Source organism: Adiantum capillus-veneris, chromosome 7 (genome assembly GCF_014529385.1).
Source record: "Adiantum capillus-veneris isolate H3 chromosome 7, ASM1452938v2, whole genome shotgun sequence".
Lineage (NCBI taxonomy): Eukaryota > Viridiplantae > Streptophyta > Polypodiopsida > Polypodiales > Pteridaceae > Adiantum > Adiantum capillus-veneris.
Genome location: NC_140937.1, coordinates 97,206,801 through 97,233,845, shown reverse-complemented (window position 1 = coordinate 97,233,845; position 27,045 = coordinate 97,206,801). Strand labels below are relative to the sequence as shown.

Genomic DNA, 27,045 nt, shown 5'->3' with positions numbered 1-27,045 from the left:
GTTCAAAAAAACGTATAAAATCCGTCTCATGATACATAAGCTATGAAAAACCCTAAACTAATGCTATCTAGCTACGGCTAAACTGACGTCGTCTAGTCAAACGTCTCATCGCGTCCAAGCGGCGTATCTGTCGGATTCTGCAAAAAAAGACAATAAGACAGCTTTCAGTAAGTATAAACATATAACGACATTTATAAAACAATACAAAAAATAGAAAAGAGTAAACCCTAATACTAACCATGCCGCCGCGAGAACTGAGAATGTCCATCAAGGCGTTTAAGCCCTTCCTGCCTGCGTACTCGCGCTCGTACAGTGTGGGATCACGTCCTGTCATCGACCACTGTCAAAACATACAAAGATTTCATTATGTTAGAATTAAAAAACTCATAAACCCTAAACTATCGAACATAAAGAGCAATGCGAAAACACTTACAAAATCGGCCTCAAATGATGCCCATCCACCGCTCCCCAAGTGGTGAGAGATCCCTGCCTCTACTCGCGCTCTGGCTGCATCCTTTTGTTGCTTCCACTTGTCGGGATTCTTGCGCGCTGCTTTCTTCGCATTCTTCCAATCTTCTTTGGCCAGCCAATTTGGCCTGTTCCACCCATGCTTGATTGCTTTTTGCACTTCGGAACGCTTGTGTTTGCAGTATTCGCGCATTCGAATCTTCATCAGGTCTTCATTGAAGCGCTGATCCCGTGTTGGAATCGGAAACTCATCATGAAGTATGCTGATGACTCTATCTTTTAAATCACTTGGTACTTCACTCCATTTATTTAGTATGTAGTGTCTAAACAGCTGAGAGCAAAGACCACGCATGCGCGAGATCACCTTCTTGCCATCATCATCCATGATGATGCCACCGCTGAAGTCGATGGAGTAAGGCAAGCCCTCTGGCCGGTGACGCGTGAACCTGGGTGTCCCGGCAGGGGTCTCTAGCGGCGTGTCGATGGGGGTACGGACGTCAAGTGTCTCCACCGGCGTCTGGGCCCCGAAGCGAGGAGTGTCGAGTGGGGTGGCTCCTGGCTGAGTAGGTAGAGGTGTGTAGCTGCTAGGAACAGTCAGCCGCGCAAAACCTGGCGTAGATGGCGATGTTGTGGCTGGTGTGGGGGCGGGCAAAGAACGGGAGGGTAAAGAGCCTCTTCGAACACGAGGCGGTGTGGAGGCATCGACGGCGGAATCCCCATAACAACCGCCACCGCCACCACTAGAGCGTCGGTGTCTAGACGAGTGTGAAGATCGTCTCGTCGACACCGAAGCTTCGGAGCGCGCCGAATGCTCCGAAAGAGAGGGAGATGCGGATGGAGTAGGAACGCGCGATGATGTGCCAGAGCGATGATGCTCCACGTACCACTGTCTCTGCTGCGGTGACAAAGAAGAAATAAACTCCTCATCATCCATACCTGCATTAAACACACGAATATTTAAACTTAATATTGAATGAATAGAGTAGACAATGACGCAAAGACCATTAAATACAATGACGCAATGAATTGAGTGATAGAAGAGGCAAGTCAAAAACTCAGAATTTTCAATCAATAGATGTGAGCGCGAGTAGAAAAGAGCGTTATACACCATGGAAGGTACTTAGAGAGCCAGAGCTTTTACAACACGGAGCAAAATTGTTCAAATACAATATTTGTGGCTTTAAGAGATCTCTCTCTCATCCTCGCATAACTCAGCATAACTTCCTATATCTATATAGAGCTCTCTGTTTAAACACATATCCTCTGTTTCATTTTCTAGATCCTCTGCATGCACCCCATATAGAGTAGTAGCATCTTGATGCTCGTCTGGCACCACCGCAGCGGCTTCTGATTGAGCATCTTCTTTGATCTCCTCCATTGATGCCGTTGTGATTGGCACATGGTAGCCTTCATACCTCCTTGCACTACGAGGGGCTACCTCTATGACATACCACCAGTTTGATTTAGACTTTGTAGGATGAAATATTACCTGCCAGAGCCACATAACTTACATGAGAGCTTTCAAGCACATAACTTGTAAAAGGGGGATGTTAACTATTTACATACTTACTTGTTCACAATGCTCGGGTAGTACGAAAGTGTCTCTTAGGTCAGTCCATTTCTTAGTAGAATCCACCTCAAGAAAACCAGACTCTCCTCTACGCACAGTAGCGTTGCGACCCTCCATGATTATCTTGAACCATTGCACGTCGAACAAGTCGACAAAAAATCCTCTGTAATCGATCCTCAAAATCTCTTGTAGCGTGCCGAAGTAAGTGAGTTCCGCCACCACAGGATCTGCATCAGAGGAACGTCGTCGACTAGACTGTTCAAATTTTGCCATGATTCCACAATCTTGAGTAAAACGCTTTTTGTCGATCCGTTCCACCCTAAAATGTCCACCTTTACACCATGCTGCTGTGTATGACTTATACTACAACGAACAAAGATTATGAGTGGCCATTCAAACGTTTAGAAATAAAGTCACTAGCTAGTCGTACATTGCAAACTTACCTTGGTCGCGCAACCCCGAGAGTACTCCCACTCTTCCTCAGTCACTTCGTCACCGCATTGTTGTGCGCTTTTCAATTGGTTGTGCAACTATCTTAAGCTCATGAATGTTGGTAGGCTCTCCAGACCCGTCGGATAGTGCATCGGTGGTCGTCTTCCCCGTCTCCACTCGATTCGTGCCCTTTGTCGCTCTTGCTTTGCATCCTCATATTGTGAAATCCACTTTCGCATCACTGGATTGTGAAGCATGAAAAATCGATTGATTTTAGCCTCTAGATCTTCCGTCATCTTCTTCTCAACACCGAGATTGCACATGACAATCCCAGATATGCGCTCATCATCTATGGTTCGCCATAGCATGTCCCGGGCTTTATCAAATCCGTCTAGCCACTCTCCAATGTACACTAGGGACTCTGATACCAACCAACCTTCTGTCATGCTACCCTCCGGACGTGCCTTTTGACACACATATCCCTTAAGAATTTTCATGAAACGTTCTAAGAAGAACATCCATCTGGAATGAACTGTGCCAGCTATTTCCACCTCATCAACTATGTGAACAAGAAGATGCACCTGAATGGTTAGCATGGTAGTAGGAAAATGTTTCTCAAACATGCACACAAGCTCCGCAGCATTTAGTTTGGCGAATGGTATGGAGTCTACGTTGATCTCCTTTTGTGAGATCCATTGCACCAGCCTTTCAAGTTTGTAGATTGTGTTACGGACGTCGAGAGACAAAAATCCCTCAATGGCAACCGGTAAAATAAACTGTAAAGTAAGTGCAGCAATGATATTAAAGTCCACATTTTATGCAATGATATTAAAGTCCACTATGAACGTACCTGACACATTTTATGCCAATCGTGTGACTTCAAACCGGTAAGCTTTCCTTCTTTAGTAAAACACGTTTGGAGCGAGTGCATTATGCCAGTGGGGGTCCGCAAAGATCGAATGGTCTCTTTTAATTTGCGTTCTTGGGCTCCTGTGAAAATCCATGGTGCTTTAGGTAGTTTTATCGATCCATCAGACGCTGTTTGCGGCCAATATTGCTCCATATGATCCACATTTCTAAGGTCAACTCTGGCTCCCAAAGTATCTTTCTTGCCGGTCAGATGGTCCCATAGTAGATTAGCCACATTCTTGAATATGTGCATTGGATCGAGCAACTGATTGATCATGAGTCGGGGCCAGTATGGTAACTCGTACCATAGAGATAGTCTCTTCATCCCTGGAGGCAATCCGTCATCGCACATCTCCTTCTGCTCTAACCATGCTTGTGCAGACATCCTTGGTGGCTCTCTTCCCAAAAAGCCATCGCGTAACACATGATTCTCTGGAAGATATGCTTGATGACCTTCGTAGATTTGCTTCTTCAATGAGGGCACCCTACGTGCATTCAGTCTAGGTCCACATGTGACACATGCTCTGTATCCGCTTGTTTGAAGCCCTGCATGTATACACATGATAATAGATCAACTATGGAAAAAAACAAGATTTACAGTGTCTGAGTGAGGAGTGTCAATAGATCACTTGAGCATTCTGTTAGCCCGCGATAGTCATGGATGGTCCACATTAAAATGCCTCTGATCAAAGCATTCCGTCGTCCTGTGTGTCGGCTCATATCCACCACCTCTATGCCAATCCACAATTGTTGTAGCTCTTCCAATAGTGGACGAAGATACACATCCATATTCTTCACTTTATATCGCCCTGGCACAATCAAGCTTAGCCATGGGTGCCCCTTCTTCGTAGTCAACCACGGGGGAATGTTGTAGTTGACGATGACAACGGGCCATACACTGTAAGATGTTGATTTTTGACCAAATGGATTTACGCCATCCATAGCCAGGCCTAAGCGCAAATTTCGAGCTTCCCTGGCAAAATCCGACCATGTTCCATCTATATGTTTCCAGGCTGCGCAATCTGCAGGAATTCGTAGCACACCATCCCAAAATTTATTCTCCTCATGCCATGATGCTAGGGCGGCCATGGACTTACATTCGAAGAAATGCTTGATGCGAGGAAGCAGAGGAAAATGTCGCAAAACCTTTTGTGGAATTTTTGTCCCGTGGAGATCTACTCGATATCTTTTGGAATCACATTTCGGACACTTCTCCATGTCTATGTATTCCCCTCTGAAAAGAATGCAGTCATTAGGACAAGCGTGGATAGAATTGTAATCCATCCCCAAGTTTTGCAAAATCTTTCTTGCTTCATCTCGGGAATCTGGCATCACATTGTCAGCTGGTAGTATGTGCTCTTTAAGCAATCTACACAACATAAAAATACGATACAGTCGTGTAAAAATCTATCAGATCATTATACATTTAGAGTTTTATTAAAGTAAACTAATTGTAATAGATCACCTGAAAAGCGCTGTGAAGCTAGTGTCACTCCATCCAAACTTTGCCTGCTTGTTGAGAAGAACCAGGAGTGCTTTCAATCTAGACATACATGCTCCATTATACAATGGCGTATCGGCTTCACTTTTCATATCATCATAGATAAGCCTTTCTGAATCCATGATCGTCTCGATCATTTCATCAATCTCGGGCTCAAACATTGCCTCGTTGGGAATGTGCTCTGCATGATCATCCCCCGAGCTGTCAGAGGCTACATCTTGTGGCCTCACATATGCTGCTTGACCAAAGCGCCTGCGAACACGTCTATTGGGTTGCAAAATTGCTGCTTGTTGGCCAGCGTCAGAGTCCGACGAGTTATAATTGGCAACAACTCGATCTATAATAGATGGATCGAACTCGCCAAATTCGCGAACGTGCTGCAAAGAAACACGTCTTGTCCGTCGCACAGCATGCTTGCATTGATTACAAGGACATAAGACCCTCGTTGAGAGATAGGTGTTTCGGTTGGACGGTCCCACATCCTCGTCACTACTCATAATGAGGATAAAAATCTTATAACCTGGACAACAAATTTAATATTCTATTGGCATTCTTCGTCTTATCTCTCTCTCTCTCTCTCTCTCTCTCTCTCTCTCTCTCTCTCTCTCTCTCTCTCTCTCTCTCTACCTCACATTCTCTAGTCATGTCCAATCCCCGCACACCTCGGTCTAGAGGTGCACGGAGATCAGAACCACCGGGTTATAATCTCGTCTTTATTGGTCAATACCTATATTTGTGGGTACAAGAAATCTACAGACCCACGTCTACATGATACTGCATGTAGTGGACAAAACCCCTTTGTCTCTTCTCTAGCCCTAGCACTTCACAGCATCTTAACATCTTTTCACAGTAGATCTTTTCACTATTCGTCTAACTCTAAACCCTAAACCGTAAGTAATTCTTGCGTGGACTCGATCTAACATAAATAAGCGTAAATCTAACTGAAAATAAACCTAAATCTAATTTAACGTAAGTCTACATCTAACCTAATCTTTAACGTCTTTTGGTATAGTTTCCTACGACGTTAAAACTCTCTTCTTCTTGTGTGTGTGTGTGTGTGTGTGTGTGGGTAAACCTAAATAAACCTAAGTCTAATCTAATATAACATAAATCTAAATCTAACGTAAATTATGTTATATTAAAAACAAAGAACTAAACTAGCAGGGATTATAAGAACCTTAAAACTGATTTAACACATAATTTTTCACATAACTCGGCAAGAGTTGGCATTCTCATCACTAAAGATGTGAGAGTTAACTTCCAGCGGTGACGCTGCCTCATCTCCATCCACATCTGACGACAGCAATTGGCCCTTTGGACCGTTCTTGCTCTTGTTACTAACTTTGAAGTTGCTGTTGAATGACTAGAGGTTGTCTAGATGGTCATTGTCGGGGATGTAGTGACTCTTGCCGCCTTGAAGATCCACCTTCTTACCTATCTTTTGAAGACATTTCACCAGTACTTTTGGATCGATGAAGCCCACCATGAGTGAAGGCAGCAATACCCTATATTCCATTGAGGGCTTTCTTCACCCGCTTCATGTAGGCATTGCAATCTATGGAGACCTAAATATGATCTAATATAACGTAAATCTAAATCTAGCGTGAATAAACGTAAATCTAACTAAAAATAAACCTAAATCTAATCTAATTTAACTTAAATAAACCTAAATCTAATTTAACGTAAATCTACATCTAACCTAATCTTTAATGTCTTTTATGATAGTTTCCTACGATGTTATAACTCTCTTCTTCTTGTGTGTGTGCGCGTGTGTGGATGTGTGTTCCAATAAAAAGAGATAAATGGTATAACCTTTCTATCACCCATGCCAAGTATGATAGATTGGTTATGCCATTTCCCTCTTGAATAATAGGTCTTGAGTTCAACTCCTCGTCGGCTAGATCTTTAGGTCTTTTAATTTTAATTAGTTTCCTACGACGTTAAATTAGTTTCTCTCTGTTTCTCTCTCAATGTGTGTGCGTTTTTTTGTTTATGCATGTTTTCTCTCTCTTTTCCTCTCTCAATGTGTGTGTTTTTTGTTTATGCATGTTCTCTCTCTCTTTTCCTCTCTCAATGTGTGCGTTTTTTGTTTATGCATGCTCTCTCTCTCTTTTCCTCTCTCAATGTGTGTGTGCATTCTTTGTTTATGTATGTGTGTGTGCGTTTTTGTTTATGTTTGTACTCTTTCTCTCTCTCTCTCTCTCTCTCAAAAACACTATGTGTGTGTGTGTGTGTGTGAGAGAGAGAGAGAGAGGGAGAGAGAAAGAGGAGAAGGGAACATGAGAGTGAGGAGAGGGAAGGAGCATACCTGGCTCTCCTTCCTCTCCTCGTGTGTGTGTGTGTGTGTGTGTGTGGAGAAGAAAGAGAGAGAGAGAGAGAGAGAGGGAGAGCGTTACCTGCTCCTTGCTTGAGGGCGCCGAAAAACTCAGATCTGAGATCTGAGTTTTTGGGCGCTCTCTGTTATTTTTTTTAGCCCAGCCGGCGTCGCTATGAGCGTTGCAAATTTACTTGTAAATTTGAGACGCTCATAGTGACGCCGGGATTTTTTTTTTTTGAGCGTCGCTGTGTGAGCATCGCTAATACGAATAGCCTCTTGTAGTGACATAGTGGATTTATTAGTATCCTCATTTGCTCTCTTCTTGAGGAAACTATTCGATTTCTGCATAGAAAAATACGTTGGCTTGATCAAGTGGTACAAGTCTTGTACTTTCTTGAGATTTAGCCACTTCATTAATATAGTCTCTTTGTCATCCCTGGACAAATTTCGTGCCTACATAATTGTCATAACAAAATAGCATGGTTTAAAAAGTGACGTATTATTTTTGTGAACATAAGTAAGGAAATGTTTTTAGCTTTTATTGCATACCTAAAATTCCAACACACATTGATTTTGATTCATTGAACATCCCCCATCAGATTTTCGCTCCTAAAACAATTAAAGTCCACTCTTTTATTTTGTAGCCACATGCAAAAATATTTAAAGAATCTTATTCTTGTGAAGAAAAAAACCTTTTTCTTTTTAAGCTTCAAAAACTTAGAAGCTTGATCTTTCTCCTTTAGTAGCTCTTCAATCTTAGAAGTAGCCTATAGAAGTGGGAAAACATGGATTTTTTATAACATTAAAATTAAGTAGGGTAAGTATTTCATTAAATAAATATTCCATGTGAAGCATCTGTAAATAGTACCTTGCGCTTTCGTGTGCTTTTTCTTTTCTGTTCTTGGTTTATACCACTTATAATTTGTGTTCTTCCATTGATTTTTTCCTTCACAAATTATTCAAGAGAAGAGTGCAATCAACAAAAAGTTTGAGTGAAAAAAAATACATGAATTAGAATTGTACCAGTTTTGTGATATGGTCTTCACACTCATCTAATTCATTGTTTACTTCCATATCCTTTTCTTGATAGCATTGGACAAACTCTTCATCTTGCATGTAGTTTCTATATGCCTGCGCATTAAGCAATTGAATTTGGATATCTCACACACACATACACACATGCACACAAAACTAGCTAGATTTACCTCATTTATTTCAATTGATATCTTTGTGTGTGTGTGTGTGTGTGTGTGTGTGTGTGTGTGTGTGCGCACACACACGCTTGTGTGTATGTGTGTGTGTGTGTGTGTGTGCGCACACACACGCTTGTGTGTATGTGTGTGTGTGAGTGTGTGTGTGTGTGTGTGAGTGAGAGAGAGAGAGAGAGAGAGAGAGAGAGAGAGAGAGAGAGAGGAGTAAACCACACATACCTCATAAGCATCATTTTGTAAATCATGATTTTCCCATGGCATCTTAGGAATGTATGCTTCCGTCTCTCTCTAAACACATAATAACAAATTTTATCATGATAGGTCATACATTATTGCTATTTTGAGATAGAAGTGCTTACATGAGTAGCTTGTGGTTGCTCCTCTTCTTCTTCAATAGATATACAAGTGGTTTCTTGTGCACAAGCATCCTTTAGCTATTCAATAACAACAAAAGCATTACTTTATTCATCATTAGTTTTCATATAAATTTCCAATACCTTAGAGGATTACTCACAAGTTTTGTGAGTGAACCATATTCTCCTAGCTCACTTTCTCCTTGTAGTTCACTTTCTCCTCCATCATTCTCATGAAATTCTTGGTTATCATCACCATCATCTTTTTCTTTTTCTATCTAATCTCATGAAAACATTTCGATTATACTTTGACATAATAGAAGTTCATTACTTAGAGAAAATCCTACAAAATGACACATACCATTGGGGTGCTAGAAGATAATTCGTTGTTTGGTTTCTTTTTTCTCCATTTTCGTTTTGCCGCAAGAGACTTGATGGCCCATGTATAAACGTCCTCTTCTTTCCAATGATAATTTTGTCCAGCTACTATTACAGGCTTAAGCTCACCTTTATTTTTTCTTATTACATCCAACACGGTATTCTTTCTCTCCATATTATTTCTAAGGTCTCCAAATGGCTTGTGTTTGGCAAACCATCCTCTAACAAACCCATAGTTTGAATAAAGAACTCTATGTTGGTTATTACCCTCTTTTAAGAGGAAATCCTTACCATAGAGTTTATTGGGTTCTCTAAGCTTAGGAGGTGGAGGCCTAAACACCTGCTCATATATGATTGGGTCATATTTCTCGTTGCTAGTAGTGTCAACACCTATAGAGATGCTAGATGGAGAAGAAACAACTCTCTTATTTCCAAGATGACTGGCCCTCCAAGAATCTAAAAATTTGAGGGCCTCTTCATTAGAGAAAGACAGTAGTTGCTCCACAAAGGACTGTGGATAACTCATATCTGAAAAGACAAAGCATTGAACACACACATGAGCAGCAAGACATTTAAGTAACAAAGTTTATCTCAAAAATTATACACACACTTGTCATTACTTTATAAGTAATGTTTTAGAAAGACATGTAAAGAAAACTATGACAATGAATACAACAATTGTCATGTATAAAATAATATGAATTTTAAACTACTTCTACAAGTATACTAGCCATGCTTGCATACTAACAATAAGTACAATAATATCCATCCATAAAGCAGGTCTCCCAAAAGTTCTAGCATACTCTATGATGAGGTTCTAAGAAAGATATGCAAAGAACATTGTAACAATGAAGTTAGCAATTGTCATCCATAAAGCAATAGTCATTCTAAACTACTTCCATAGGTATACTACTTGCATAACAATGAATACAAAAATTGTCATCCATGAAATTATAGTCATTCTAAACTACTTCCACAAGTATACTAGCATTCTAAACTACTTCCACAAATGTACTAGCCATGCTTGCATACCATATGAGTGAAGTTATACAAAAGATATGTAAAGAACACCATAACAATGAATACAACAATTGTCATCCATGGAGCAATAGTCTTTCTAAAATATTTCCACAAGATTACTAGCAGTGATTGAATAAAAGGGGCTACCACAATTATATGTCTATGGAGAATGCCAAACAATAGGTATCCATCTAGCCGTCTGTCCAGGCTTTATAACCTTTTTTTGTTTTGTGACTGTCCAATCTTTAATTTGAATGGAACATGTATCCCAACTTCTCCATTGATGCTCCTCTCTGCAAACTTTATAAGTGTTTTGTTGGTATGCATCATGCTCCAATAAAGCAAGCTTTGCCCTTTTCCTTTCGTAATTAGTCTCTCTAACAACAACATGTTGAATCTGTATTGCATTCTCGCTATTCAAGCACACTTGAACTATATCATGGACCTCCACCCATAATGGAGCATTTCCACAACCTCCGTCCATTAACAAGCTATCACGCTGCCTCAAATCCTTCACCTCATAATCAATGAGCCTCTGCCTCCTTGGTATTGGCAATGGAATAAATTTGTGAAGTATAGAGTAGATGGGCCGAACACAATCCCATGTGAAAGGCAAAGGGGCCTTCTCAAGCACACTCATTTGAGTAACTAGATCCATTATATAAAAATTGTTCTGAGTCCCCATTTCCCACAATGCATTGCTTGTAATACCGTCCACCAAAGAAAAGCATATACTTTCCATCAAGCTGTGTTGAGAACAAGGATGTTATAAAAGCCTTCCAGTGACCTTTGTGTTCCACCGTTGCATCATCGATATCCACCTTCACTATGACATTGGCGCCCACATTAAATATATCCCCTTTAAAGAGGACCTTTTGGTATATCTTTACTTCCAAACATTGGAAGTACTGCTCTGGAATGTTCCAAAACTTCTTTAGATAAGTTTTCTCTTCACTAGTAGGATCTCTATAAGTACATCTCTTCTTTGATATTGCAATCCCCTTGAGAAGAACATTTCTAGTGCATGGTGAATTGCTTCCATATTTTAATAGATCACTCCACATAGATTTAGCCTTTTCAATTGAAGACACGACCAATAGCCCATCCATATGTGACGGAGAGCAATCATGTGATGGAGCATCTGCTAATAGCGAGCTGCTTTGAGAAAGAATCAATGCACAATGTAGGTCCTTCAAAAACCTTTCAAAAGGTAAGAGATTGTCACTATCACCACAGATAGCCTGAAAAGCTCTTGTGAAGAACCTTCTCAAATAGAACTTTGCAAATGAAGCTTCATCCTCCATGTTATTTGTTTTGATGGAGCTGTATGCCTTTACAGAACGCTCAAATATGTAACACCAAAAGCGGTCATGCAACCCATGGCGCAAGACATCATCAAGCATCTCACCATTACCTATAAACAAGTTATCAAGAGATTATTCTCCTCAACAAATATATCAAACTTATTGTTAACTAATCAAGATATACATACCAGCTACATGTTCTAGAGGTGATGAGTTCGCACCAAATATTTCTTCATTTCTAACTCTCCATGATTGTAGCAATGTCTTCACAACTTCTATGTCTTTCACAGACCATCCATGATTTCTTCTATGGTTGTAGAAGCTGTGTGCAATGTCAATCAGCAAAAATCCCAAAACATGCATTTCAGGAGGAATGCCACTAACAACTCTCAAAACATATGGTAGACACCACTGGATGAACTTTTGGTTCTCTTCTACCTTGAAGCTTGCAAAGTAGATGCTTGGGGAGTTAGGCCAACGTCCATATCGAATGGAGGTAGGTGCTGCCTTTTTAACAACACACACAGTGATCCGAGCCTATCACAAATTTCTGTTTATTATATTTTGTTGGTTTTCCTTGCTTCTAGAGGCTTACAATAAAAGAAAGAGTGAGAACAACCTCTTGAAAAAATTAAAAAAAAATGATTTGATAGGAATTTTTTCTTGACTAGTTCACCGGAGGTGAAAGGTAGAGGGAGAACCTAGTGGTAAAGGGAAGGGAAAATATGTAAATGTGAAAAGAAAAGATATGATGTGGTTGTGGAGCCATGCACCCATGATTCAAGGGTCATGAGTGGCTCATATCATCATGGCTTTGGAGCCATATGATGATTCAAACAAATGGGACCCAAGTGGAAGACTTGGTAAAGGAAGGAACCAGACACATGATTTTGTTGAATTTTTAAACAATACTTCCACTCCGATCCAAGAAAAGTTGTCTTCATCAAAGTTGTAGCTGATGAGCTGGAGATTCTGGCCATATTTTTTTAATAATTTTTGCATCTACGGTCTAAGAGATATGGCCAAAATGGCGGACGCCAGTTTTTCAACTGTGGTGGAGACCACCCCCTCTACCTTTACACACACACACCCTTCCTTTTCCACATTGAGACCTTCTCTAAAAATCAGCCATTAGTCTTCTCACCCTCCTCTCCTTCCTCCTCTCTCTCAAGCTCAAAAAACCCATCAAAATTCCTCTTCTAATCACCTCTCAAGTCATGCTTAATCTTGTTGTAATTCATAAGTTCTCATTCAACCCCTTTCTATTATTACTAGATATGTATTGATTTTATGTAGATTCTTTACATTTTAAAATAAGGAAGCTCTTGGACTCAAGCTATGGAGGAAGGAGTGAAGACAACACAAGTGATGATGGAGCTAATTGGTCAACAAATCACTTGGAAGGAGCTTCTTCATTGGTTGAATGTCCCTAATTAAGCTTCATTTGTACAAATTACACTTGGATCTTAACCTCACTCCTAATCACTCTCTTCCCTATATAAAGAGGCCTTCCCCTTTGTAATTTCAAGCCTCCCTCAGTCCCATTGAGTCTTTGTATCACTCACCATGAGCCCATAAGCTCATTCATTCACTCTATTCTTGCACATTCTAGAGTGCAAATTGTTTCATGCTAGTAGTCTCTCCTTCTCTTACTTATGTTAATTAAGAGAAATCTTTTATATATGTGTGAGAGTGCTTGATGTGATCTTGGCTAATCCTTGAGTGGTTGTTTGGTAATCTACATGCTATTTGTGTTGGGAGTGTTTGAAGTCATCCATTCCTTGTACACACACTAAGGTTAATTCTTCATTCATAGTGATCTCTCTCTCTCTCTCTCTCTCTCTCTCTCTCTCTCTCTCTCTCTCTCTCTCTCTCTCTCTCTCTCTCTCTCGCTCTCTCTCTCTCTCTCTCTTTGTGTAGCGGTCCTAGCCCACGCTTCCAAGACTAGATGGTGCCCTTATCTCCTTTCCCTTGTGGCACAATGGAGTTTGTTTTGGTGTAGAGGCCGCCATTCCAAATTTCCTTCGTCATAAATTGGTGCCCTGTTAAGGCGGTTACGCCGCTAGCGGAAGCTAAATAGCGAGAACTCAACCAACAACAGAATTTGTCAGACGAGGACGAAGCTTGACCCGCAGGCGCATGGAAACAACTAGGTGGGTGTCAAATCACCTACTCGACCTTCTAATGACAATCACTACTAAGGAAATCAAATCTAAGTTCTAAAATACGCAAGTGACTGAAATCCGTACTACGAACGAATGCTATACGAAACAGGATCTAGAATCATTGAATCGATCTCAAACTCAAGGGGAAGTCTATACACTAGGTAAGAGCAACACCCTAAAGACTTGAACTACAAAATCAACCTATAACCACTCCGTGCGGTAAACGCGTATGAAGACAGGCCGAAAAATACAGGTGACCGAAACTTGACCCCGATGGTACTAATGTGTAGCTCTATTCGTTGTGGTTCTATAGATATGCTGCACGCTCTATTCCGACACACGAGTTGGAAGAAAACTCACACCGAAGCTCGTAGGAACTTACCACACGTAGAAGCCGATAGCGCGCACTCTTGGTATCTGTGCGTAGCTGTCACCGTTTCTCTCTCTCTCTCTCTCTCTCTCAGACACAGTCACGGCGCTCAAAAACTCACTTTGATTAATTGAATCCTCCTTAGGTTACAAAACTTTGGCTTAGATACCTCAGCCTTGGAGGTGAGAACATCTCTAATTATTTACATCAACAGGTGAAATTACTTCGGGACTACAAGCTGGAAACTCAATTGAGTCCCGTTACTTAATGAATGGCTCAAATCAAAATTAATGTCGGAAAGACATTTATTACAATCAATGGTTACAAAATGATGGGTGTGAGCAAAAATGTGGGTGTGATCCTCTGCTGGCTCAACACTTCCTCTGCTGGCTCAACACTCCCCCCCTCCGCGTTCATGTCGTCCCTGACATGACTTTTAGGCTTGGTCAATAGAGTCCTGTCGTCTTGAGCATCTGCAAATGTGATTCGTAGCGTAGGTTGCCGATGGTCAAGGTTGGGCCGAATATTTTGCTTTCGTGAGTGAAAAAGCCGGTGTAGAAAGCTTCTTCGAATGTTTGCATGTGGAAGCTAGGCAAAAACATAATTCTTTGGTATAAGAGATGTAACACCTTTGGTGATGGCTGCAATGAAAGATCATACATCATATCCGTCACTGTGTCGGCCGTCGATAGTAGACTCGAGGTAGTGGCTTTATCTGGCGCGAACACTTCAATGCATGCTAAGAGAGTCCTGCAGATTTTCTTTAGCATCTGACACGAAAGGTCAGGAGAGCCAGTAAAGAGTTTGATGGTGCCCATTAGGGTTTTCACCATGTAGGCTTTACCTATTCTCTCTCCTTCCTTTGGTCCTGGCATCCTGGGATAATTAAGCCAATTTGGCTTCTTTTCTGCAATCCTGCCATGCTCTTTCCAGTTTCTGACTCTTGGCACCGGGCAGAAGGTTGCATCCTCCCGAATCTCCTTTGGAGCCTCTACCAAGTAGATGAGGTAGGCTGGGTATTTGTTCAGCCAACCTTTCCTCCATCTAGGTTGAGAATCTACAATCTTCTTTGATTGTTCATCTTTTGTGATGTCGCCTTCGTAAAGAGCGACATACTGCTCCTCCTCTATTCTCTTTTTCGTCTTTATCACTTCAAATTTCATCAGAGGGAAAGGCAGGCTGGGTTGCATCCACTCTTCATGGAGCACTTTTGTGTCTAAACCTTGAAGTCTAATGGAGATGAGGAGTCTCCTTTCCCATTCCATTTCCGCCTTGGCACTTTCCTCTGTTGACTTTTCTATTTGGTCCTGGAGCCTTTGTTCTTCTTCTTCAGAGATTCCTGAAGTTGAGGGCACTTCTTGAACTGGGGCTGGATCTTCAATTGTGGTTGCCTCTCCAGTTTCTGGTAGCTCTATGGCTGCTCCCCCTGCTTCTTCTTGTGGTGGCTCTGTTTCTCTTCTTTGTTGCTCTTGGAGGTCTTGGAGCTGTTTGCGGAGGGCCTCATTTTCTGTCCTTAGTGTTTGGTTTTCTGATGTGAGCCTCTCCTCTGCAGCCAATGATCCCTCCGCCATGTGCAATCTTTGCACTTGCTCTAACCTTAGCTCTCTTTGCAAACTTCTGACCTGATCTTCCAGAGCTGGTACGAGGGCTCCCTCTTGTTCTGTTCCTGCTCTGCTAGCTCTAGGGGTGGTCCTGAGTCTCGTGATTGTCCTTTCTTGAAGTTCGACTCTTTCCCTTAGCTCAATGAGCTCATCCTTGGTTGCCTCCAGCTCATCTTCTATTCGCTCCTTTGCTTCCTGTGAACTTGTTACCTCTCTTGAAGCTTCGACTAGTTGGAGTATCAAGCCGTCTCTCTCGTTTTCTGCGTCGTAGAGTGATGCTTTATGACTTTCAGATTCAGTCATAGCATTCTCTAACTTCTTTTGCAACTCTGCTTCCTTTTGTTTTTCTGTCTCAATTGCTACTTCCTTTGCTCTAGATCTTTCTTTAATCTTGCTGAGCAGTTCATGCACCATGTGCATGTCTTTTTCATCTTCATCTGTCAACTTGACAGCTCTTTCTGCCACCACCTCCAATGGCTACGGCTCTTCTAGTATGTTCCGTTCGTCCATTTTCTCTTCACTCTCCATTGTACCCTTTGTCTTTTCCTTCGTCCCTTCCCGATCATCTTGTTTTCGTAGGGATATCGCATAAACTGCCTCCAGGGCCTCTTCTTCACTGTATCCGATCGCTACCAGATCCTCATAATCATCTTTCTTTTGCTGAACTGGATCTATCTCCTTTTCCTTGGTCCCGGCCTCCGGCTTTTCCATAACTTCTGTTTCTATTTCTATTGTGGTCTCCTCCACAATAATTTCCGTCTTCTTCGGGCTTGGTACATCAGTAAAGGAGGGCTGATTGTCCTCAGTCATCTTGGATTTCCCTTTGTTTGCTTGCCCGTCTTTCTCTCGAAGTTCAGTAGACTCATCTACTTCCTTCTTCTCCTTGTCGTCCTTTTTCAGCTCAGCTTTTAAAAGCTGTACTTCCTCTTCAGTATAAGGCTCGACAGGTTGCTGCTCCAGTATGGCCTCCGACTCCTCATAAGCTCTAATATATTGATCATATTGATCAACATGTGGCCTGGCTGAGCTGGTTCCGACTTTAGTGGGGTCTGGCACCCACATTTCTTCAAAGTCCCCCTTTAGAGCTCTTTCCGCTCTAAACTGCTCCACCAGCCTTTCCATTCTTGCGGCTTTTTGACTTTTGGTTTGCTTGGGATCAGCCTTCTTCTTCGCTTTCTTCTTGAGCGGCTCGTCCACAGCCTCTTCAGGTTCTGAAACTATTTCTAGTTTTCGGCGTGCTCTTGTGGACGCCCTCTTGGATACTTCTTGCTGTTCTTTCTCTTCATCGGCTTCTCTAAGCCACTCATTCTGGGAGGAACCCGTGGCCCTTGATCCCTCGCTCCAATAGCTTCATAAGCTATTCTTGTTAGGATTTCTCCTCCTCCTATGTACTTTGGCTTCTGGTTGTGCATGGCGATTACTTGCTCGTGGATGTATTGAGCATAATTCACCTCTTTTGGCATGTTGCTCTTCAGTGCCCATGTGATGGTTGTCGCAATGGCATGGGGTGGTGTAGTATACTTCTGCGGTCTTTTACTGCACACATGGAGAAACTGGTTGTATAATCGGCAAAGGGTTGCCGCTCGTTGATCTGCCATATCTCCGTAGGTTGTATTTTGTTTCTTTGATCCATAGACCTCTATGGCCTCCCTTCTTTCTCTGACAGAACTCCCTTTGTTGTGCAGCTTCAATGCATCTGCAATGAGCTGTGGAGTGATCTGTACTTCAACTGTTTCTCCATCCATGGCTGTCAACGTGGCTTTCCCATCCTTCTGAATGGATGTTGCCAACTCATACACTCTTCTTGTGTCTACACCTGATGGTCTCGAGGTGAAGAACCTGTGTAAGTCAGCCTTTTCCAGGTATCTGCTGATGTTCTCTGATCTGCTATAATCCACTAATTCTCGTGGGATCATAGGTACATCGACCGATTGCCCTTGAGGATCTCTGAAAGTCCCCTGGTAGATCTTTATTCCCTCTTTTTCTAGTACTGCTTCCTCCACCCAAGTCTTGGTTGGCTTGAGGGTTTCTGTTGGAATATCAAAAGGTTCTGCTTCTGCAAGAGCATCCTTGATGGTTGGTCTTTTTCTCTTAGTTGCCGATGACTTAGCGGAATCCATGGATCCTGTAACTCCAATTTCAGAAGTTAGCGTCTTTTTAGTACTGAAAGCCGAAATGAAGCTTTTAACTATTCAAATGACTTGAAAATTGAAACATGAGCTATTCAGGGCCTAAGGATGCAATGTAGGTGAAAAAAAATGCAAACTGGGCTCAAAATCATGCTGGAGACATCATACGCGTATGATGTCTTTTGTGTCAGAATGACTTCATATTGGTTGTGCTTGTAGCTGATAGTGTATACATGAGTATCATATGCTTGGATTTGAGTTTGGATCCCATTTGGTCAAGTTTTGGCCAGTTTAGTCCAGTTCAGGCTCTTGGCAAAATTTTGAAAGGGAATTGGATTTTATGATCCAAATTGGGTAAAACTTGGTGGATTACTTTCAAATGGCATGTAGAACACTTCTGTTTGGTGGTTGAAGCCCTGAGGTGCCAAAATCACATAGTGAGACATCATACGCGTATGATGTCTTTTAGTGCATTTTTGGACCAATTTTCTCTATAAGCTTGGTTTTGGCTTTAGATAGGCTTATTCAGTGGATTTATCAAGTTTGGATAGAGTTTGGACTAAAAATGGCTCTGGAGACATCATACGCGTATGATGTCTTTTTCATCAATTTTTCATGGGATTGGTTCTGTGGACTCTCCATGTGCTAGTGAAGGACTGTTTATACTCAAATCTTGGTTTGGACTTGAATATGTTGGATTTGGGACAAAAATAGGCTTTGTATGAAGGATTTTCTCTTAATTGGGCTAATGGGGTGATCCACTTGACCAAATGGTTCCAAACTTCATATGTAGCATGTATTAGATATATATAATGGATGTATGATGACAAATGAGCATTTTTTGCTCTGTAAGTGCAAATAGACATCATACGCGTATGATGTCTTTTGTGTCAAAATGGTGCTTTTTGGTTCCAGATAGCTTGTAGATGTGTTAATCAACAATCCTACAAAGTTTCAATGAGTTTGGAGTTATTTTGACAAAATTAGGACCAAAAATCAATTTTATGGCCTACTTTGCGTCTTTTTGGTTTTCCTTGGGTTTTCTAACTCCAATTCTCATGATACTTGGTTCATAGGATGTGATTAACATGTGGAATGAGGCTATGCACTCAAATGTTGAAATGGATGTGAAAATCATGCTGTGAGACATCATACGCGTATGATGTCTTTTCTTGAAATGTTGGTTTTTTTGTGCAAAGAATGCTTTGTGCTAGTGCCCTAAGCCCTGCTAACTAGTTTTCAACTTAAAAAGTCATCAGTTTAGCTAAAAAGCCCCCTTATAGGCATTTCAGTCTCCGAAGTCGTCTTTTTGCTTGGAGTTGAATTTCTTCAACTTTTCTTCTCGAGAGTTGCATTTCCAGCTCATTGGATATGTTGTGAAGCCACCTATTTGGTTGAACTTGACTTTGGCTCCCCGTTCTCCATCTTTCTCCATTTGGTTGCCCGAAAGCGTCTTTTTCACCATCGGTAAGTGAATCAGCTTTCTTTTGGGTTTTGCTTGCAAACATAAGTCATCCATGTATATTTGAAGCTGCTTGTGAAGTTTCATGTCATTCGGTCGTCAATTTTAGCCGTTATGCCAAAATGACGCTTTGTGTGTCCGCAGCCGAATCGGTTGTTTCGACCTACTTTTGGTGATCCAAACCCGAGATACTCCATGGTTGCATTGCCCTCGATGTTGTTAAGCTTCCTGAGAAGTTTTGTGTCGTTCCGACAACTTTTTTCTGTTTGCCTCTTGCAGGCTCTGTTGACCTAGGGTTTTTTCAGTCGTTCTTTCTCGAGCTTTGAGTGTTAGAAACTCATCTCCTATACTAGGGTAACCCACCTCTAAGTTCTTGCAAGGTTTGGTTAGGCGGTTGTGCCCCTACCTAGCGTTCTTCCCCATTCCCCGTTGCTCTTGTTTCTTGGTTTTGGTGAGTTTTCGCGACAAAAGTTAACGATAAGCATCAAAAGCTTATGGCAACGAGTCTACCTCTCATGTCTGGTGTCCTCTGAGCTCTCGTAGCAGTCGTAGAAGGCGGTAGAAGGTCGGATGCTCCTGTGTGCTCTTTGCTCTCTCCAAGAAGGTAATAGTGGAAATGAGCTTGATAGTGAAGTGAAAAATACTTAACTTCGGGCTTCCCGGATCACTTGTTACCAAATTTGACATGTGCTCCTATCTCGTCGTGAAATGCACTTTAGGATTTGAAATTTCTCAATTTGGACTCCTTTTGACCTGTTTCTGAGAAATCTGTCCACTTTGCCAAAATTTGTCATTTCGGGCTTTCCGCAACTTTTTCAGAATTGTACCAATTTTTACCATGGGTTGCCCTTGTCATTAGGACCATCACCGTCTATTCTTTTCTTTTTTCCGATCTCATTTCACCTGCTTTTTTATTTTTCTTTTACTTTTATTAAGAAAATCATAAAAAATAAAGGAAAATAGCAAATTGAAGCCAAAAAATTCCAAACATACACGATAAATAGCTGGTAACCCTGTGTATATGAATATACACTTCTTTGTGATTTTTGGACTTGGATTACCACTTTTTTCCACTTTTTAGCTCCAAAAACACTCTTATTTAGTGATATTTACACATCTAGAGACCCAAATTCATCATTTGATCTCTTCTTGTTGCAAAACAAGGTATATAAGGGCATAAATATTATCAATATCCGCAATCAAACATAAAAAATTGCAAAATCATGTAAGACACTGCCCTTGTAATATAATTTTTGTTTTTCTTTGTTTTTCCCGCTTGTAGCTGCTTTGTAGCTCCTGTATACCTCCCCCCCTCCTAGTCTGAGTCCTCCCGGACGACTATGAAGTGTCTGTGGGCGAAGCATTGTAGTTGTTTTGGTCATAAGTTCCCAATGCAATTGTAGAGCGATGATACAACATTCTTTCCAATAAAGCTGCTCTTTGTTTGATTGAAGGATTGGTGGTCGGGTTTTGGGTTGGTTTTGGCACTTCGGTAGTAGAATCAGTAGATGGATTCTTCGTTACCTTGTTGTCTTTTTTCACAATCTAAATCTGCTTCCGCTTTGCTTGTGCTTGCCACAAACTCTTTGCGACCCAAACCTGCTTTGTTCTGTGTGTTGATTTCCTCGCCTTGAAATACCTAGGAGTTTCCGTTGATTGTATTGAAGGGAGTTCCTGTTTACAAATCTTTGGGATCCAAATTTGCTTGCTGTAGCTTTGTGCCGTCATGAACTTCTTTGGAATCCAGATCTGTTTCAATGTCCTTGATTGTCGGGGATCACTCTGTTGTCTGGTATTGAAGACTCCGTTTTCCACCTTTGTGTTCTTTGGCACAGCCTTTCTTGGTCTCCATACCAACTTTGACTCCGTTTTTTTCCAAGGTTGAGCTGTTATATTATTGCTTGTCTTCCTTATCCACTGTTGAGAATTCCTCGTCGAAGAGTAATCCGGTTGTATAGAAACTTTTGGTTGCCACTGCTTCTTCTTTTTCTCTGGTTGTTGTTTATCTTTGTCTTTGGATTCGTCCTTTGGAGTTGGCTCTTCTCCTTTGGTGAACTTAACTGATTGACTTTCACCTTCGTATTTGATAAGCACTGAATTAGAACTCCAGTCAATCATTGCGTTATATTGCTTCTGCCATGGTTGTCCTAGCAATAATGGATGTTGTGTAGCTTGGTCTTCAACCACGTAAAACATATCAGGATACACATACTGGTTAATCTGTATATGTAAAACTGTGCATCCGACAGTTTTGATTGAGTTCTCAGAGTAACTTTTTAACTCTTGCTTGGCAGTTTGTAGTTTAGTGTCATTTGTCAATTGTCTATACAAACTGAGTGAAAGTAGGTTAGCTTGAGCTCCTGAATCCAATAGTGCTCTGGCTTTGATTTGGTTGGTCTCTACTTTGCATTCAATGATGGGTTCTTCTTTGTCATTCCCCATTTTTGTTATACTAACTGCGTTTATTCGTATTGCTCCTTCATTGCGCTGTTTCTGACGCAGTAGTCTTCTTTTCTCCATTCTTTCCTTCGCCTCAGCTTGCGCTTCCTCTACAATCTTTTTCTTTTTTTGGACACGCAGCTTTTCTTGATGTATTTTGAGAAGCATGTCTTGTGTTAGCGGCAACAGATACTTTTTCACTCTGCATCCACTAATCCAATTGGGCATTTCTTCTCCGTCTAATGTAGCAAGCTTGACGGCTCCACTTGGTGATAGATCTTTAATCACCAGAGGTCCCATCCCTCGCTTTTTAAGCTTCTTAGCATGCTGTTTCAGAGTGTAAACTAGGACATAGTCCCCAACCTTAAACTCTTTAGTCCGCACATGCTTATCAAAAAATTCCTTTTGTCGTCTTTTTTGAGCGTAGATAGAAGCTACTGCTTTTAGGCGAAGCTCGTCTAGCTTTTCCAGGTCATCTATTCTATCAGAAAGCTCGTGCCCTGTCCACTCTAGATCCTTAGCCACCCTTAAGGTTGAAATCAAGAATTCTATTGGCAAGATAGCATTTAGCCCAAAAACCATGTTATATGGGGTCGTTCCTATGGATGTTTTATATGCTACCCTATATGCCCATAATGTTGAATGCAACTTTTGGTCCCAGTCAGTTCTCGACTCAGATACAATCTTCGTGAGGACCGTGCATATGGTTTTGTTTGTTGCTTCAGCTTGTCCGTTTGCTTGTGGATGATACGGGGCTGATTTCCTATCGATTACCATGAATTCATCTAGAAGGATCTTTATCACTTCATTTATAAAATGTATGCCTCGATCACTCACAATTTCTATTGGCAATCCATATCGTACAAAGACGTATTCATATAGAAATTGTGCCGTGGTCCTGGCATCTGCTTTTTGAGTTGCCTTTGCTTCGACCCACTTTGTTAGATAGTCTGTAGCCACAATGATGTATTGTGCATGAGTCTTATATGCAGGAGGTGAAATGGGTCCGACATAATCAATCCCCCATTTTGCAAAAGCTCTTGCCCCCATCATCGGTCTAAGCGGCATATCATCTCTTTTAAGTGGTACTTTGGTCCGCTGACAGTTATCACACCGTTTAACGTATTCCTCAGCGTCCATATGTAATGTTGGCCACCATATTCCTGCGGCTAAGATAAGTTTTGCTGTCTTATCACCTGAGAAATGGCCTCCACCTACTCCTCCATGAGCTTGCTCCAGGATTATCACATCCTAAGCTGGTTGTCTTTACCTCTCTTATAGAGTTGATCTCCTATTAAAGCGTAATCTCTAGCTTCTGTCTCTACAGATTTCTAGCTTCTATTTGTGAGATATTCAACAATATACTGACTCCATTCTGAAGCGATCATTATCTGATATAATGTCGAATACTCGGCTGGCGGTTTTGATGAACATACAATACATACAGTGACATATTCATGTACGCTTTCTTTCATTCCTGGCCAATAGACTCCCAATTGTAACAAATTCCTATATGTGTTCCTTTTTGAACAATGAAATGCACATTCCTGAACATGTGCTTCGCGCAGATATATACTATATTCCTCAGGATTGATGCATATTCGTAAAACATGATCATTTCCCAATTGATACAACCTTCCTGCAACCAATTGAAGATTCTTGGATTGCTGAATAGCAATATGTTTCAGGTTGTATTCTCTTCTATCGAACTCTCCTCCATAGGTTAATAGGTTAACGACATTTTGAGACCACCTCGGTATCATTTCTATGTTGAACAAGTACGCGTCTGGCATGTCGTCATCTACTCCTATAGGGTCTTCTCCATTCGTCAATCGCGAAAGATGATCAGCTCTAAGATGTGTTTTTCCTTTCTTTACTACTACCGTGAAGTCGAATTCCAGTAAGATAATGAACCATCTCACTATTCTCCCGGTATGGTTTATTCACTAGGTAGAGCAAGGCTTGGTGATCCGTAAAAAACACAAACTTGTTGGCTAGAAGATAATGCCGAAATTTCTTCACAGCATAGATCATTCCTAATCCTTCTCGCTCTGTTGTGGTGTAATTCTTCTCTGCATTGTTGAGCTGTCGACTGGCGTAACAGATAGGAAAATCCATGTTTCCTTCTTCTGGCTGAGCCAGAATACATCCTATTGCATATGCCGAAGCATCTATATGCACATGGAATATCTTCTCCCAATCTGGTGATTTCAAGACTGGAGCAGTAATGAGTGCCTCTTTCAATTTCTTGAACGATTCCTCACACTCCTTTGTCCATTCAAAGTTCACTATTAGCCTGTAAAGTGGTTGGCCTATTATAGCGTACATGTGAATGAATCGTCTATAATATCCACAATGTCCCATAAAGCTCTGTACTTGTTTCGCATTGGTTGGTCTAGGCATATCCACTATAACTTTTATCTTCTCTAAATCCGTGGATATTCCGTTTTGTGAGACAATATGTCCCAGAATTCTGCCTTGTCGGACCATAAACACACATTTCTCAGGATTGAGACAAATGCGATATGTCCTACATTTCTCAAATACTTTTCTTAGGTGTTCTAGATGCTCATCTCTCAGTAGAGAATGTACACATAAGTCATCCATGTATATTTCGAGAAACAACCTTAAGTATTCTTTGAAAGCATGCGTCATCAGCCTCTGGAAGGTTGCGGGAGCATTGGTTAGACCAAAAGGCATAACCCGATAAGCATAAATTCCCCACTCCGTTGCAAAAGCTGTTTTATGTTGATCTTCCAGTGCTATGGCTAGCTGGTTATATCCTGAAAAACCATCAAGAAAGGAGTATGCTGTTTTCCCTGATACACGCTCTAGAACATGATCAGTTATCGGCAGGGGATAATTGTCCCTGATTGTTGCAGCATTCACTTTCTTTAAGTTGACACACACTCGGAGTTTTCCGTTCTTCTTAGGTACTACCACAATCGGAGATACCCAATCGGTGTGTTCAATCTCGTATATGAATTCAGCTTCCATTAGCTTATCTATCTCTTCCTTGATTCGCTTAGCAAAAGTATCATTATATGTGTATGGTCTCTGTCTGCTAGGCTTTGCGTCTTGTTTCAGTGGGATTGAGTGTTGGCATATCGATGGGTCAACTCCCTTTAAGTCCTTATAAGACCATGCAAACACATCCCTATACTCTCTGAGAAGACTCAAAAGTCTCTCTTCCTCGCCTGGAGACAAATCTGTGGCTATGTAGACCGGTCTAGGTGGCTCACCTGGAGCTGCTAAATCAACTTTTTTTGCATCCTCCGGTCCGTCATAAGATTCGTTCTCCTTCCTCTCTCGAATAGGTGGGGTTAATATCACCTTCCTATCCTCTATTGTGAATTTCCTATAGTGAGAGGGAACATCCATGTTTTCCTTGATTTTGACGTTTTCGTCCTCTCCACTCTCAATTTCTGTCGTCCAAACTTCCTTCAGAGTTTTCTTGAGCTCTCTGTACTTGTTTCTACGTTCTAACTTGGACTCCGTGTATTCTCTGTTGCGCTTGTTCTTTTCTGATTTTTCTGTTTCAGCTTTTGTTCCATTCTTTTGAACTTGATTTCTTGAGCCTCTTTTGTCTTTTCGTAAGCTCTTTTGATCACTGCCTCTCATTCTTCCAGAAATCTTATCCTTAACACAATCTTCAGCCTTTACTAGCATTAGGAATTGATTTTTTCCTCTTATTCTAGTCATCGGATTGGTTCTAACCCCTTTTGTTTTTTTCTTTGCTTTATAGTGTTTCTGGCGTTGTTTAGTTTGGTTCGGAAAATCATAAAATCGGACATCCGTTATAGTTTCTTCGTTTCCGCTTGAATTGTCCGTTGACTCGTTGTCTGCTTCATTTCCCCACTCTGGATGATTGGGAATGTCGTGAAACACCTCTTCTTCATCTTCCTTTTCCAGTGTATCGTTCTTTTCAGTTTCTTTTTCGAGCACAGTTCTCAACATGAAATACGGAACCACATCGTACCCGTCCTTATCGCAAAATTGCGTTGTGGGACCATCCGGAATTGCACAAACATCTAGGGTTGCTAGAATGTGTGTCCATTCTAATGGTTCAAACGTGTCCTCTGGAAAGGGTTCTCTTATATAAGTTTCGTCTTCGATAGCCCTCTCTAAAACATCTTCTTCTCTCGTTAGACTTCCACATTTCGAAGCTCCACACATCCATAACTCCTTGGGTTTACCTAACCAAGCTGGAAATTCGGATCCCGCCAAAGTAGCTGAATCAAACTCCTCTACCGGTGTTCGGTTCACATCTTTGTAGCTATGGTCTTTCAGGTTCACACGTGTAGTGGTTTCCATATTTCTCAAGTATATGTGATCGTAGCCCCAATCTTGGACCATTTTCAACTGTCTCATGAATGGTCTTCCCAATATGATATCATAGTTATTCTCCTTGGCAAAATCGACAATAGCAAAAGTATGTTCGTATTCAATGCCGCAAGAAGTCACTACAACTTTCTCTAATAACCCCATAGGTTTCTCCATGTGTCCATCTGCTAATTGGAGTTTCAACCTAGTCTTCCTTATTGCTGGTTTCCCCCATTTTTTCCAGATTTCTTTTGTAGCAATGGCTACCCCTGCTCCGCTGTCTAGTATTGCCATCGTGTTTACTCCTTGGAATTCAACTGGTAAGGTTGTATTCCCCTCTTCACCTTCGCAATACTCTCCGACCTTGTTTAAGGGTACAGGCTTAGCGTTCTTTTGTGGTTTACTCAGCTCTTGTATACCCTCTTTCAGTCTCGATGTTGGGTCTTTTATCCCGAATTTCTCCAAGCATTTTCCTACAGTGGTCCACATATGTGGTCTTAGCCTCAAAAGCTCAGCTAGAGTGATAGTGCATGTCACTGGTGTTGACAAGATCTCTATCAATCCTTGCGAGTCCATGACTTTTTCTGATGAGATTCTTTGTGAGGGAAGTGCTCTAATCTCGGATTTTGCTTCATACTCTCCTAAGTATGAAGGTAAGGTTTTCAGTGAATGAGGTTTGCTCTCCATTGTTCTAACAGAGCCCCCATCTCCCCAGTAAGATTGCAGATCCAAGTCCACTTGAGATCCTGCCTCAAATTCCACTATGGGAGGATTCCTGATGTCCTTTTCCCAATTTGTCTGATTAGCTTGGCAACTTAGCTCGTTTGCAAAGTTTGCCTCTCTCACTTGTTTCCAAAATTCATTGTAATCCTCATCTTTTCCGTAAATCCTCTGTATGACTGGATGAAAACTCTCTATCTCCTGATCGGTTGTGTTCAATACTATGCGGTCATCCTTTTGTGTATTTTCAGGCTTTTGTGCACTGGGAGTCTTTTCAGCTACCCGTGAAACGATAGTCTCTTGCTGAATTGGGTTTTCCTTTCCACAATTCATTGTTTCTTTTGGTGGTTCTAATAAGGCTTGTGCAGTCTCG

At 41.4% G+C, this 27,045-nt stretch overlaps 2 protein-coding genes and 1 pseudogene across 2 annotated transcripts; all 3 read right to left on the bottom strand.

Moving 5' to 3' along the window:
* Positions 1–8,208: 8,208 nt before the first annotated feature.
* Positions 8,209–9,665, bottom strand: LOC147454283 (uncharacterized). The gene is made up of 4 exons (XM_086517309.1): positions 9,123–9,665; positions 8,923–9,039; positions 8,768–8,842; positions 8,209–8,328 (listed from the first exon to the last, which is right to left on the bottom strand). The coding sequence occupies exons 1-4, from the start codon at positions 9,663–9,665 to the stop codon at positions 8,209–8,211; spliced, it is 855 nt and encodes a 284-aa protein (XP_086373435.1).
* Positions 9,666–10,319: 654 nt separating this feature from the next.
* Positions 10,320–11,463, bottom strand: LOC147454282 (uncharacterized). Its single transcript, XM_086517308.1, has one exon. It carries the CDS (start codon positions 10,899–10,901, stop codon positions 10,320–10,322), a length of 582 nt encoding a protein of 193 aa, XP_086373434.1. The 5' UTR covers positions 10,902–11,463.
* Positions 10,901–11,463, bottom strand: LOC147454281 (uncharacterized; annotated as a pseudogene).
* Positions 11,464–27,045: the final 15,582 nt, after the last annotated feature.

Bases quoted from the DNA above. Each gene is read 5' to 3' on its own strand.
- LOC147454283 (XM_086517309.1), bottom strand. From the start codon at position 9,665: ATGAGTTATCCACAGTCCTTTGTGGAGCAACTACTGTCTTTCTCTAAT. The intron at 9,040-9,122 runs GTATGTGTCATT...TCATGAGATTAG, and splicing joins TATCTTCTAGCACCCCAATG to ATAGAAAAAGAAAAAGATGA. The intron at 8,329-8,767 runs GTAAGCACTTCT...CTTAATGCGCAG, and splicing joins AGCAACCACAAGCTACTCAT to GCATATAGAAACTACATGCA.
- LOC147454282 (XM_086517308.1), bottom strand. From the start codon at position 10,901: ATGGAAAGTATATGCTTTTCTTTGGTGGACGGTATTACAAGCAATGCA.